Source organism: Palaemon carinicauda, chromosome 14 (assembly GCF_036898095.1).
Source record: "Palaemon carinicauda isolate YSFRI2023 chromosome 14, ASM3689809v2, whole genome shotgun sequence".
NCBI lineage: Eukaryota > Metazoa > Arthropoda > Malacostraca > Decapoda > Palaemonidae > Palaemon > Palaemon carinicauda.
Window position 1 is genome coordinate 44298082 of NC_090738.1, and position 14354 is coordinate 44312435.

Genomic DNA, 14354 nt, shown 5'->3' on the forward strand with positions numbered 1-14354 from the left:
GCAGGTAAGTGACAGGTGGGAGTAAAGCCAAGGAGCCTCGGCTCAGGACTAAGAGGGGTGTTGAGGAGGGAAGTTTAATATAAAAGACTCAGGTTTGCGTTGCTTGGAGGAAGTGGAGGGAGGTAGCAGTAGTATGTGATAAGAAAATGCCAGTCAACTTAATTCAGGATCTATAACACAGTAATAAGACCAGTGTTACTATATGGATTGGAAACGTGGACTCTTGAGAGGAAAATTGGAAGCAAAGCTTGAGAGAACAGAGGTGTGAATGCTGAGGTGGATTATGGGAATATCACTGCTTGATAGATTGGAAAATTATAAAATAAGAAGAATGGCAGACGTAGTGATGATTATTAAGGTGATAAGAGTGTCGAGGCTAAGATGGTGTGGGCATATGTTGAGGATGAAAGGTGGGGAGGGAGTGAGGAGGGCTAGGGATAAACCTGTTAGGAGGAAAAGATCAAAAGGGAGGCAGAGAATTAGATGGCGAGATAAGGTGAAAGATGATATGGCAAGAAGAGGTTTGGGGGAAGAGGATGCCCTTGATAAAAGGCACTGGCGAGCGTGCATCAGGCAATGTTCTTGGAATGCTTGCATTGCAAGAAAGGCTGCTAACCTGAAGATACTGATGAGTAGAAGTTTCTTCTGATCACACCCCTGAGACAATAAAGTTGTTCAGATCTGTGCCAATCCCATATTTTGCCGCATTTGAAATAGTTGCATGTCAGGAGGCAGAGACAAGTGAACTCTCCTGTGAGAGTTCCTCGTTCTACAAACAAATCTACCCAAGTCTCCTGTCCTGGTAGCACGAGGAGGGATGGAGATCCCTGGAGACTGACTAGTGTTTCTTCACTGACGGGATCTCTAGTGAAAGCGCCTACTTGAGGAACAAGCTTCTGCCAGCTTTGATGAAAAAAAAAAATGCATTACCTCCTTGGGCTTGCTGATGATATTGTCCGATACTCTCGCTGCTGTCGTATTTACCAGCATGTCCAAGTGCTTTATACTCGGCTTTGGTAAGAAATTTAACTTTTCCTCGATTATCACAATCCCCAGATCATGACGAAAGCAAAAAGTCAAACCGAAACCTGTAGCAACTGCCACATAAAGGAGGCCAAGATCAACTACTCAAGAGATCCATCTGCAGTTGTATCTCTTTCTAGTGGACCCAGGCTACTACCAAGGTGAATATCTGAATGAACACCTGAGGAGCAGTACTGTAGCCTACACAGTTCGAAGCCCAGAGTCCTGTAATGGTACATCATACTGTAGAGGTATATTGTAGGTAACTTCTAATGGACTGATGCAGGGTATGAAAAGTGTGAGTCCTTCAGATCCACTGAAAGCATGAAATCTTTCTCTCTCATGGATCTTACCACAGATCACAGTTTCCATCCTGAAATTTGTTTGAAATCAAACTCATTTGGTGTCAATGTCTGGCCTCTAGTACCCAGTTGACTTTTTCATGAGGAAGAGTCTATTGTAGATGCCCAGAAGCCATGGTTCTCAGTGATGTTGGAAAGTGGATGAGTAATCTATCAGAAGAGTAAGGGGAGGTGAAGGGCTGAAGAGAGTACATAACCATCCAGAAGGACTCCCACTACCAAAAGCTTGGCCCTATGACCCTACTAGTTTGCCTAAAGGCACTGCACACAATCCCCTACTCTTGGGCATAGGAAAAAGGGGTGAACACTTGTAACAGAGTAACCTTCTCCTTCCTTCCTTCTGCTGCCCCACTGCCTGGAAAGAACAGGTTGGGGAGCTCAAATGGACTGCATGCATGCACTGGTTCCTTTCGAGAAAGTTGTGGGTAACCCTCTCAGGGTCTAGGTAAAAGCCAGATGTCTTCTTGCCAAACTCTGCACTGACGAGTTCTGAAGTGACAGAGTTACCTTTGTATTAATGTTTCTGAGAATGGGTGAACAAGGCAGCCCCAGGTATGCTTTGGGCCCTTGAAGTGTTTCTCAATGACCAAGGAGCCTCCCGAAGGCAGATCACAGGTAGAATCCCTCTGACCGTTGCATCCATGAATGTTTGAATGATAGTCCACCAGACACACTCTGACTTGGCATTGTCTGCCTCCACCAGTATATGTCCAAGGTTCAGTGACTCAGGGGCAGAAGAATTCCAAGTGCCCTCTTACCAAGCCAGGGAAGAGGGTACAGCAGGGTGCTCCAGCAATTTATTTCCACCCTAAGAATAAGATTTTTTCTGTACTTTGTAACTGAAACTGAAGACAGCCTAGGAAGGCTGACAACAGCCGGAAAAAGTTCCAAGACATTGATCATGGCAAAAAAGGAATAATCTTACTCTTCCCTCTGCTGTACAGGTCAGAGGGACAGTCCATGGCCCCATGCCTGAAGAAGAGCTGGGGAACCCAGCCCACGAACCCGAGGGGCATGACATGGGGTCACAACCCCAAAATCGTGCACTGACCCAAAGGGGACTAAAAAGAGAGTTGTACCCCACTCTAACCCAATTACATGCAGTGGCTCTGTGGATGCCGATACACAGAAGGTGTAAAACCTGTCCCGTTTGACAATTTGGGTAGCCAGGGATCCAAGACTCAGCCAAAGGGGATGAGATGCGGAGCCATGACATGGGGTCACGGCTCTGGCGGTGTGCATCAGGTACGGGGGCAGAAACACCTGCCCTGATTGGCTACCAGGTAGATGTGTTTGGGTGTCACCCATCCCTCCTAGGAGAGGTGGTGTTGAAAAGATCCCTTCCCATTACTACAGCAAACTGGACTTCTTAGAAGTGTGAACAGAGTCGCAAGTCAAAGAGGATGATGATGAAGAGGAGTTGGAGGAGGATGAGGAGTAAGAGGAGCTAGAGGAGTTGAAGGAGCAATGAGAGTTGGAGGAAGAAGAACGCACAGGTTTCTTCCTCTTTCCAACCTTCCCCTCAGGCTCTGCAAGCATAGGTGTTGAAATTGAGACCCATACAACAATGCTCCCCTAAGGGGAAAATCTACAGGGGTTGTTCCAACAGGAACCACAACACGGTAGAAGTGTCATTGGAAGGGGTAGCCACAATTACATGGGACTGGAAGTGCCAGACGTCCCAGGAACAAGGATCAAAGCGAAAGCACAGAGGGATGGGATGGGGAAAGGGGTGATCAGGTCATGGTAGATGCTCAAGGGACCCCTTCCTGGGTATCATGTCCTTTTGGCCCTGGAACTGCCCTACGGTCAAGGAACCACTGCAGACATCATAGGAGACACTGACACTGACCACGCCCTTCACCACTGGCATCACTAAGGAAGACACGGGCACTGAGGGGCCTACCTGAAAGACCTAAGAAGATTAAATCCTACCTTAGGTCACACTCATCATCAGTAGCATAAATGGAGAAGAGCCTCCAACCTCTGATGGGAAGCGGCAAATACTAGGGGAACCTAACATGCCACCAGAACCTGAAAGCCTACCGACATAGCTCCGAGGACTCCTTCCTCCTGACGCATATTCCCCAAGGACCGAGCCACGGGTGTAAGTACAGGAGCTCCAGTAGAAAAATCACTCCATGAACGGAGGGAAGAAGCAAAGCCCCCTTTCTCCCCCACAAAGAATACGTTTGACACCGCATAGGAAACAACGACCTACACTGTACACGGGGATGATTGTGAACAATCATGCCCTTAGCAAGAGCACAGAGTGTGTGGATCAACAGCCAGGTTAACAAAAAAACAGATGTAAAGTCCATCCTTACATGTATGAGTGTCTTGCTTCACAGCATAACAATCAACAGCCAGTATTTACTTCAAGAATGAAAAGAAAATTAAAAGTTCGATTAAGCCTGCATCATTACGTCTGCATTTAATGTGGCCAAAAATTAAAGTGAAGAGAATTTTACAGGTAAGGGGGTGGAGGCCCTTGCCCTCACTCCCACCTGCCACTTAATTGCTTATTAAAAAGATTCAACGGCCGTTTGGCTTGAACTGAAAATATATTCCCTACCCAAAGGACAATGGTATGCATTTCCCATAGCAACAACTTCAGTTTCATCTTTTTGAATAAATATTTCCCATCAAATTATCAGGCAGAGTGATATGAAAATGGTGAATAAAAGATGTATTCATAGTATAAATACTAAAGAGTTTAACCATCTTAATAAACCATGACCAAGAGCCTTGTCCACGCACACAGGCCTCGAGTTTTTGGCTAAACTATTTTCTAAATCTGAAAACAATTGATCAAAAGGCCTGAAATTTACCATAGAATTCATAACAAAAGCCTTGAATTTTTATTTACAATATTCTCTGAAGTCTTAAAATAGGATGTCAAATACAAAATACAAAATTGATAACAATTTCAGTTGTTGAACTATCATTGCTACCTTTGCTATAAAGCCATAGAACAGTCTCCCTGTATTATGAATAATGCTTATAAGAAAATTAAGCAGCAACAATCACTGCTTAAATAGCATACATCTGTGCCATGCATTACTCCAGCTCTAAGGTTATTTATTGATTGCCTTTTCTTAAAACTATCTATATTAACTTATACATCCTTTCTTCCATATATTTTATCTTTTTTTACACATGAGCATTCTGTTTGGTACAAGGCAGCTAATTAATTTAATGTTCTGTTTTTCCCTAAAAATTTATATACAGCACTTTATCAATAAAAAAAAAATTCTAAGTGCCACAAATACACTGCTGTATTCTTAATAAACATTAAAATATGATATTCATAGCTACACTAAAAATTTATCTTGTCTGCATCTTCAACTTCATTAACATATATAGATAAAAATGCTTTTATATATCTTTTGAGTATCCTTAGGTAACACAACGTACATGGCTAAAGAGTTTACATAGTATGAGTAAGCATGATAATGCCAACTGGCAATGAAAAGGTTGGAATCATTCAATTACAAACATTCCATGAGTGATTCATGAAAGAAAACTACAAAAAAGCAACCACAAAGAACTGGAATGTAATAATAGATGAAGTGACTATACAAAACTCTCAGCATTTTGGACCAAGATTTACAAAGGTGGTCCTAAGGCCCTGACTAGCTTTGTAATACAAATGATTAATAAATATATTAGTTTACTTCTAAAAATAACTTTATATAGAGATACCTAACAGATATCTATAACAAATCGAATAAACCTATAACAGGCTCTGTCAAACAATTCTATGGTTCTTTTTAGATGGGTTTATTTCTTGAATATGAAAAAAAAATGGAAGCAGCAATTAATCAACTCATATGTTAAGAGCAATTACAAACCATATTCTTAAATGTTAGGGATGCTTGAATTCGCCCATACAGGTATCAGGAATTGACCAGCTGGTCATAACCATACCCAGCAAATGGTAACAGCAATAATTCAATTATTATCCACCAACCACCTCCACACAAAAATGGATATTATACACCAAATTGAAATTTATTTAAGGAAAGAATATGGCATTTTTTTTTTTTTCAAAAGGACTGGGCACTTCTCAAAAATAAATATCTTATTAAATCATCATAAATAAAAACATATTGAGATTCCACATGTATTGTGATCTTGGCATCTTCACACTAAATTAATGACTAAGCAGATATTTTGTGCAATAGGGATGATAAGCTCACTTATTCCCAACAACTATCATATTCTTATATCAGTTATCTATAGATTATTAATAATAATCCCTCTGAAAATCAAGGACAAGATTACTCAAAACAGTTTACTGATAGAACTAAAGAATATCATTAGAGTAATAAATACTTGAATGAAAATACAAAAATGGAAAAAATATTAGTGACAAAAATGTGGTCATAAAGGACTCTTCAAGAAGCAAAACGTGTAGATGATCTTTAACATTTAAACAAATGGAGGAGGTAGAGGGAAAAGCATAACTGGTTTTGATTACCAGAAACTATTTTAGGGAATTAGTGACCTTCCATTTTTTTAAGTGAAACTGCAACATTTCCACATCCTAGGACTGTCTTAAATGAGATCAACAACTCTTCATATTACAGTATATACAAAATCCCTATACTGGAAATGTAAACTGTTCTCTATATTAGGATTTCAAAGGGCCAAAACAGGCAGGAATTCAAGAAATGAAATAAACCCTTAGAAAATGAGAACACTAGCAAAATCCAAGGAAATTAAAAGGAAATAGGAAAACTATCAAAAGAACATTCAAATTGAGAAATTCAGTCCCTGAGTCGTGGAGCTGATGTGTTGGTACTAATTAAAAAAAAAAAAAAAAGCACAAAACTAGAAGGGTTGACAGTATGAGCTATTAAGTAGCACTTCCCCCTACAACTACAATGGTCATGCAAATAACAAAAAGAAGGATTTAAGACTCATACCTTGTAAGACACCACAAAGTTAAAATTGTTTTCACTTTCCCAATTCTCTTAGAAAAAAATGGTCAAGGAAAAACAATGCATTGAGTCAATTGTACAAGTAACAAACAACAGAAACTCCATGCTGGAATAAAGGCATATAATTCATTACACAATTTATAGAGTATTATGACAATATGATTCATAAGAAATACTAAATCACCCTATAATAATGTTTATTTTCACTCTTTCACAACAATTACATCAGACCACTGTGCCTCTGGCCACACTCCATTTTCTATGACATTTGGAGGACTGGATTTCCAATCCCATTGTCTGACTGGTGTAAACCAGGAAGGGCCATAGTTTGCACGAATATATTCCTCTGTTTGGCATGGTATTCGAGCTTTGAGATCTAAGAATTCTGTCCAGCACAATGAAAAGGTTGGGAAAATATATCTGAAAAAATAAACAAAATATGATAGCACAATGGAAAAATCACTGGCTTATACGGTACACCCTTAAATCTTTATTTAAACTGGCAAGTGTACATACAGTATACTGAATTTATAACAATTTCTTCTAAATTAAGAGCACAAATTTCATACTTCCTACTCATAAAAAAATTTAGACTGACAATTTCAATAGCACAGTTATATATTCACCTACTTTGTATACACTTCACTCTTTCATAAGTAATTACATAGTATTTTGTACAGTCAGCCCTCTATATTTGCAGGGGTTAGGTAATACAAACAGGTGTGAAGATGGAGACCCAATAAATGCCTTTTGCCCTAGAGTGGGTTAAATCTTAACCTACCAACTCACTGACCATTGCCTACCTGTGGTTGACTAATTATCGATCTTCTGCAATTTGTTAAGAATTTGTCATGGTCAGAATGGGAAAAAAAAGGTGAAAGCTGTGATTGATTTATGACCTAAGGAAACAGTGTGGGATAAAGTCTTTTCCTGTTTAATGTGATGTATCAAAGTAAATTCTCAAAATCTGTTCTAATTATAATTGAAAAAATTTCATGTCATCACATGAGGGTAATTTCAAAATACTTCAATTTACAAAAGTGCAAAGTATTTTGTAAAGAAATAAGGAAGTTACCCATTATCATTCATTCTAAATTCCTTATTTTTTTCCATTGAGAGAGAGAGAGAGAGAGAGAGAGAGAGAGAGAGAGAGAGAGAGAGAGAGAGAGAAGAGAGAGAGAAGAGAGAGAGAGAGAGAGAGAGATCTTTTAAATCTAATGCAAACTTAAATTTCCAAACATAATTCAACCACTTAGCTACCAGCAGAAACTGAGAATTAAACAAAATCTGTTTTCCTGTTCCACAGCAACCATACAATATGCCATGTCAGAGTGACATAAGGATTCATCTGCCAATCCAGCCTTCTATCTCCATTTCCTCTGATCTTATAAAACAGATCAGATCATGAAAAAGCAAGGGTTATGAAATAGATCTGAAGTAATTAAAAGACCAAGGCTTATAGAGAGACAATTGACTCCACAAAGAGCTGTGTATTATCAAAATACAACTGACTGGAACACTAGAATTGCTAGGCAGAACTTGACGAGTTAGCCTAGGGTTTGAAACTGGGCAGGTTTAAACTAGAAGCACTGTCCTGCCTGAAGACTCATAGGCCTTTTTAGTAAAATCTTATGAAGCTAGCTAACTACTATTAACCTCATAAAGCTCAAAATTGCATTGAATGGTATTTCAACATCATCCCCATGTAATTAATATGCCTATTTACTCTGGAATTTCCCCTGAACTAAATTTTAATTTACATTTACACTTGGAACTATTAAAGTCGTATGCTACCAGCTGAACATAAAACTTAAAGGAGGAACAGAAAGCCAATTAAATTCCTCAAAATTATTAATGAAAACATAATTCTGCAACTGGCATGTCTTCAATGAGCCCCTTGAGCAACTCCAATAGGGATTCATAGTAAATCCAGAAGACATTTCCCTTGATATGTATAAACAACTTAAAATTACAAAAAACCACAATCTGCATCGTGGGTAGAACAACAGCTTGAAGCATGCAAACACAACAAGAGAACTGAAAAGGTAAAGGAACTATGGTGTACCCTTGCCTAGAGAGTTGCCATCAACTGCCAGATTCACTCAATGCTTAACTAGGAGTATGCCTTTTGACGTAAAAATAAACAGGAATTTATTTCAATTTCAGGATATTTGTTGGCATTTAAACTGCTTCGATAGAGAAGCCTTATGAAAGTTAGGGAAGTTTCATACAAATGATAGACTCATTCCATAAATAGATTCACCTAATCTTATATGACAAAAAAATATGTATCACTTACTTGAATTTCTTTCCAGTTTTTGCTTGTGTTCCTCCATTCCACACAGTAGCACCTTCAGTATAAAAGAAAAATATATCTAATTTTATATTTTCTTCCTTGAAAGAAAGCTCTAAGCTGTCTGATAATCTTCCGAATTTGTGCGTAAGCCTTAAGCCTCTTTTTTCAAATTCTGGAATAATCCTCATTGTATAATCTTCTATAAATATTCCAATATCAACATCCATTGCCCAGGGAATAATATCACACTGACGATAAAAACCTGTAGGAAAAAATAAGTTTTTTTAATATTGCATGATTTAGAAAGATTTTTAATTATAAATAAGTAAATCTCTTGATATACTTATGATATATAACTTGGTACAGTAGGGTATTAGTCAATAATTTCATGAATTATAACCCCAAATCGCCATTATGTCTTATGTATGATCACCTATTCAAAGGATGAAGTAAAATGCGAATAAAGAAAAAGTTAGAGGAGCTGGCCGGAGAGCCTCCAAATAATGGACCTTTATTTGTAGGATGGTTATTTCAAATTTCCTTTTATGAAGCACAACCTTATTTCAATTTTGATGAATCACTTTAAGATTTAGAGAGATGTTGTTTCTAGAAACCTTGTTAAACTGCAAATACAAGAACTTAATGATTATAGAATTATAGATATACTGTAAACCAGTTTCAAAGATTTACAATATTTTTAAGAACTCTGGACATCTGGATGAAGCATTGCTAAAAAAGGTAGTATAAATGATGTACTGCAAGCAATTAAAAGCTATCAGGAATTGTTAGACATTAACAGTTAATGTCTGCTGATTGTGATAGTATCCCCACAGCACCATGGCATCAATGACTCGCCCCGAATGATATTCACCCGAAGACTTTAACGATTTTGTCCGAAGTCAAAATGACAATGTTGTTCTTGTTGTATTGGAAATTATACAACAAATGTCAATGAAATTGTTCTTCAGAGGTCATAGAGGAAAATGGTGCATGTTTTAAGAGCTTTTACCAGTAAAGCTTAACGTTTGTTGCGCAAGTGAAGTACTTTTAAATTATTATTGAAGATAACCATGGGGAAGCTAATTAATATTATAAATTTTAAAGATAATTTGTATTTTCCTAGCAATACAAACCTAAGTAATACATACATACATACATACACACACACACACACACACACACATATATATATATATATATATATATATATATATATATATATAATATATATATATATATATACACAGTATATATACATATATATGCATTCACACATCCAACTGATGACTAATAATAAACCATATGAAACCTGAGGTAGTCAATAACATTTTAGAACTACTGTACAGCAATACCTATTATAAAATGTCTAAAATAAAAGTTTAGAAATAATATCAATTTGAGTTGTTATTTATATGTACGCATATCCTCGATAGTGGTAGCTTTAAATCAGCTACCAGGGTACATGTTCTCAGCTGGGCTTGCATGAAAAAATGGATTTCACTGATTTACAATAAATAAGATAAAAATGGTTTTATAATCTTTCTGTAAATAAATGTACACTAAATAAAAATAAATATCTGGGGACTGACATACTTCTTATGATGATCTTTACAAGGCCATCTGGACACAACTCAAACTATCTGGAGTTGTTCGTTATATCCAGAATCCATTATACAGGGGTCCGTTATTGCGAGGTTACAATACGTATACTGTACTGTAATGCTTACTTTCCAGAGCAATACAGTATATAGGAAATATATAAATTTTTCATTAATGTTAACAAAATAGTTAATCAAATTCCAGTGATATGTAGTATTAACAAGAATAACATTATTATGATCATTAACAGCCATGCTAAACTCACAAATGGGAAAAGCAGAATGCTGCTAGACCAAGGACCCCAATTGGGAAACAGCCAAGTGCAAAAAGGAAATAAAGAATTAGTGAACAATATATAAATAATACATATAAAGATCAGTAACAACAATAAATAGATGTCATATACAGTAGTGCAGATGAACTTTGCAATACCAGACAAATGAGGGGAAGTGGTGTTTGTTACTGTCGATATTCCATTATATCCGCAATATGTTTTCCGAAGCATAAAATCAAGGAAAATCATACCAAACTGTATAGACTATAGGCCTACTATGCATGCCCAACCTGTGGGTAACATCAAAATGACCAGCTGAGATTAACACACTTGTTTTTCACACTTGGATGACATAATTAAGTTTTGTAAATTAAAAGAAACTCATGGATATATTGAACCAAAATTCAGATAAACAGAGTAGGTTAGGTTAGCAAAGGTCACTGTAAGAAGTGCATGGTTCTGAGATATTTATATGTACTGTATCTATATAAAATTGTTAAAACCATTTTGACCTTATTCATTATTGGCATATCTTCAGAATATATAGCCTATTGAAGGAATAATTCTATATCGATGAAATAAGTTTTTTTTTTTTTTTATGAGAGCCCACCAGAGAACATTTAAACACATTCAGATGATCTTGTTATCAGCTGATTTCTAGCAACCATTTTCAAGGATATGCACATGTATATACCATCAATAACAAATAGTGTTCTTAATATATGTAAACATGATGTTATAACAAATATTGTTTTACTTATTGCATCCTTAGTAATTAAAAATGAATGAAATATGATATTTTAATTATAAAATAAATTTTTGAATATACTTACCCGGTGAATATATAATAGCTGCAACTCTGTTGCTCGACAGACACATACATAAAAAAAAACTCGCGAGCGATCGCTATGCAGGTTGCGGGTGTGCCCACCAGCGCCAACTGTCGGCCAGATACCACTCTCGGATGTAAACAAAACCTTCAATTTCTTCTCATCCCACTGCGTCTCTATTGGGGAGGAAGGGAGGGTCATTTAATTTATATATTCACCGGGTAAGTATATTCAAAAATTTATTTTATAATTAAAATATAATTTTTAAATATTTAACTTAGCCGGTGAATATATAATAGCTGATTCACACCCAAGGAGGTGGGTAGAGACCAGAGTTAATTATGTTTACAGCGTATAAGCTAAGAGTTTTTTCATTTTGGCAGTTATCTATATAACAAAACCAAAATAAATAGGTACCTGGTGAGGAAGTTGACTTAGACGATTACTCTGCCTTGTAAGTCTGTCTTCCTCACGGAGCCCAGCGATCCTCTTAGGATGCTGACAGACTCCCAGGAGCTGAAGTATCAAGGGCTGCAACCCATACAACAGGACCTCATCAAACCCCTAATCTGGGCGCTCTCAAGAAATGACTTTGACCACCCGCCAAATCAATCAGGATGCGAAAGGCTTCTTAGCCTTCCGAACAACCCATAAAACAATATTAAAAACATTTCAAGAGACAGATTAAAAGGATATTGGAATTAGGGAAGTGTAGTGGTAGAACCCTCACCCACTACTGCACTCGCTGCAACGAATGGACCCAGTGTGTAGCAGTCCTCGTAAAGAGTCTGGACATCTTTTAAGTAAAATGACGCGAACACTGACTTGTTTCTCCAAGAAGTCGCGTCCATAATACTTTGCAGAGATTTATTTTGCTTGAAGGCCACGGAGGTTGCTATATCTCTAACTTCGTGCGTCTTAACCTTAAGCAAACATCGGTCTTTCTCATTCAAGTGAGAATGAGCCTCTCGTATTAAAAAAATCTGATAAAATATGACAAAGAATTCTTTGACATAGGCAATGAAGGTTTCTTAACTGAGCACCATAATGCCTCAGATTTCCCTCGTAATGACTTAGTACGAGCTAAATCGAACTTAAGAGCTCTAACAGGACATAATACTCTTTCCAGTTCGTTGCCTACGATCTCTGATAAGCAAGGAATATCAAAAGATTTAGGCCAAGGACGAGAAGGCAGTTCATTTTTGGCCAGGAAACCAAGTTGAAGTGAACAAGTGGCTTTTTTCTGTAGAAAAGCCGATGTTCTTACTGAAGGCATGAAGTTCACTGACCCTTTTAGCCGAAGCCAAGCACACTAGGAAAAGTGTCTTGAGGGTGAGATCCTTCAGGGAGGCTGAATGTAATGGCTCAAACCTGTCTGACATGAGGAACCTTAGGACCACGTATAAGTTCCATCCAGGAGTTGCCAAACGACGTTCCTTAGAGGTCTCGAAAGACTTAAGGAGATCTTGGAGATCTTTATTGTTGGAAAGATCTAAGCCTCTATGTCGAAAGACCGAAGCCAACATGCTCCTGTAGCCCTTAATCGTGGGAGCTGAAAGGGAGCGAACCTTTCTCAGATGTAAAAGAAAATCTCCGATTTGGGCTACAGAGGTACTGGACGAGGACACAGATGCTGACTTGCACCAGTCTCGAAAGACTTCCCACTTCGACTGGTATACTCTAATGGTAGAAGCTCTCCTAGTTCTTGCAATCGCACTGACTGCCTCCTTCGAAAAACCTCTAGCTCTTGAGAGTCTTTCGATAGTGTGAAGGAAGTCAGACGAAGAGCGGGGAGGCTTTGATGGACATTCTTTACGTGGGGCTGACGTAACAGATCTACCCTTAGAGAAAGACTTCTTGGAAAGTCTACCAGCCATTGAAGTACCTCGGTGAACCACTCTCTCGCGGGCCAGAGGGTAGCAACCAACGTCAACCTTGTCCCTCCGTGAGAGGCGAACATCTGCAGTACCTTGTTGACTATCTTGAATGGTGGGAATGCATATAAGTCCATAAAAGACCAATCCAGTAGAAACGCGTCTATGTAGATTGCTTCTATATCTAGGACTGGAGAGCAAAAGATTGGTAACCTTTTGGTCAACGAGGAGGCAAAGAGGTCTATGGTTGGTTGACCCCAAGAAGCCCAAAGACTCTTGCCCACGTCCTTGTGGAGGGTCCATTCCGTGGGTATCACCTGACCCCTCCGACTGAGACAGTCTGCCAAGACGTTCAAGTCCCCCTGGATGAATCTCGTCAACAGGGAGATGCCTCGAATTCTAGACCATACGAGAAGGTCCCTTGCGATCTCGAGCAGCGTGAAGGAGTGTGTGCCTCCTTGCTTGGAGATGTACGCCAAAGTTGTGGTGTTGTCTGAGTTGACCTCTACCACTTAGTTTCGAAGACGCTTCCCAATATCATCAAGGCCAAGTGGACTGCTAATAGCTCCTTGCCGTTGATGTGCATGCTCTTCTGACTTGAGGTCCACAGACCAGCGCATTCCCGACCGTCCAGGGTCGCACCCCAACCCAAACCCGACACGTCTGAGGACAACACGTGGTTTGGGTTCTTGACTGCTAGGGATAGACCCTCTCTCAGACTGATATTGCTGTCCCACCATTTCAGGCATGCCTTTATTGGTTCGGAGACTGGGGATGATACCGTCTCTAATGTCTTGTCCTAGTTCCAGTGAGAGGCTAGATGGAACCGGAGAGGCAGAAGAGGTAGTCTCCCTAGTGAGACAAACTGCTCCAGGGATGAGAGAGTCCCTACGAGACTGTTCCAACTCCTGACTGAATAAACGTTTTCTTTTCAGCATTAGTTGGACTTCGAGCAGGGCTTGACTGCGAATCTCCATCCCCAAAAATAGAATAATCTGGGATGGGATCAGTTGGGACTTTTAGGTTGACCACAAGTCCCAACTCCCTGGCCAGACTCAACGTCCAATGTAGATCCTGCAGACAGTGAAGGCTGGACGAAGCTCTGAGAAGCCAGTCGTCCAAGTACAGGGAGGCTCGGATATCCGATAGC

At 38.8% G+C, this 14354-nt stretch overlaps 1 protein-coding gene across 3 annotated transcripts in view; it reads right to left on the reverse strand.

Moving 5' to 3' along the window:
• Positions 1-902: 902 nt before the first annotated feature.
• The window catches only part of LOC137653561 (ribitol-5-phosphate transferase FKTN-like), a 151331-nt gene continuing 137879 nt past the window's right edge, over positions 903-14354 (reverse strand). For all 3 annotated transcript variants that reach the window (XM_068387066.1, XM_068387064.1, XM_068387065.1), the window contains exons 7-8: positions 8631-8889; positions 903-6751 (exon numbers count right to left, since the gene is read on the reverse strand). In XM_068387066.1, coding sequence (XP_068243167.1) covers positions 6535-6751; positions 8631-8889 — 476 coding nt within the window. In that variant the 3' untranslated portion in view covers positions 903-6534. The remainder of the gene's footprint in view (positions 6752-8630; positions 8890-14354) is intronic.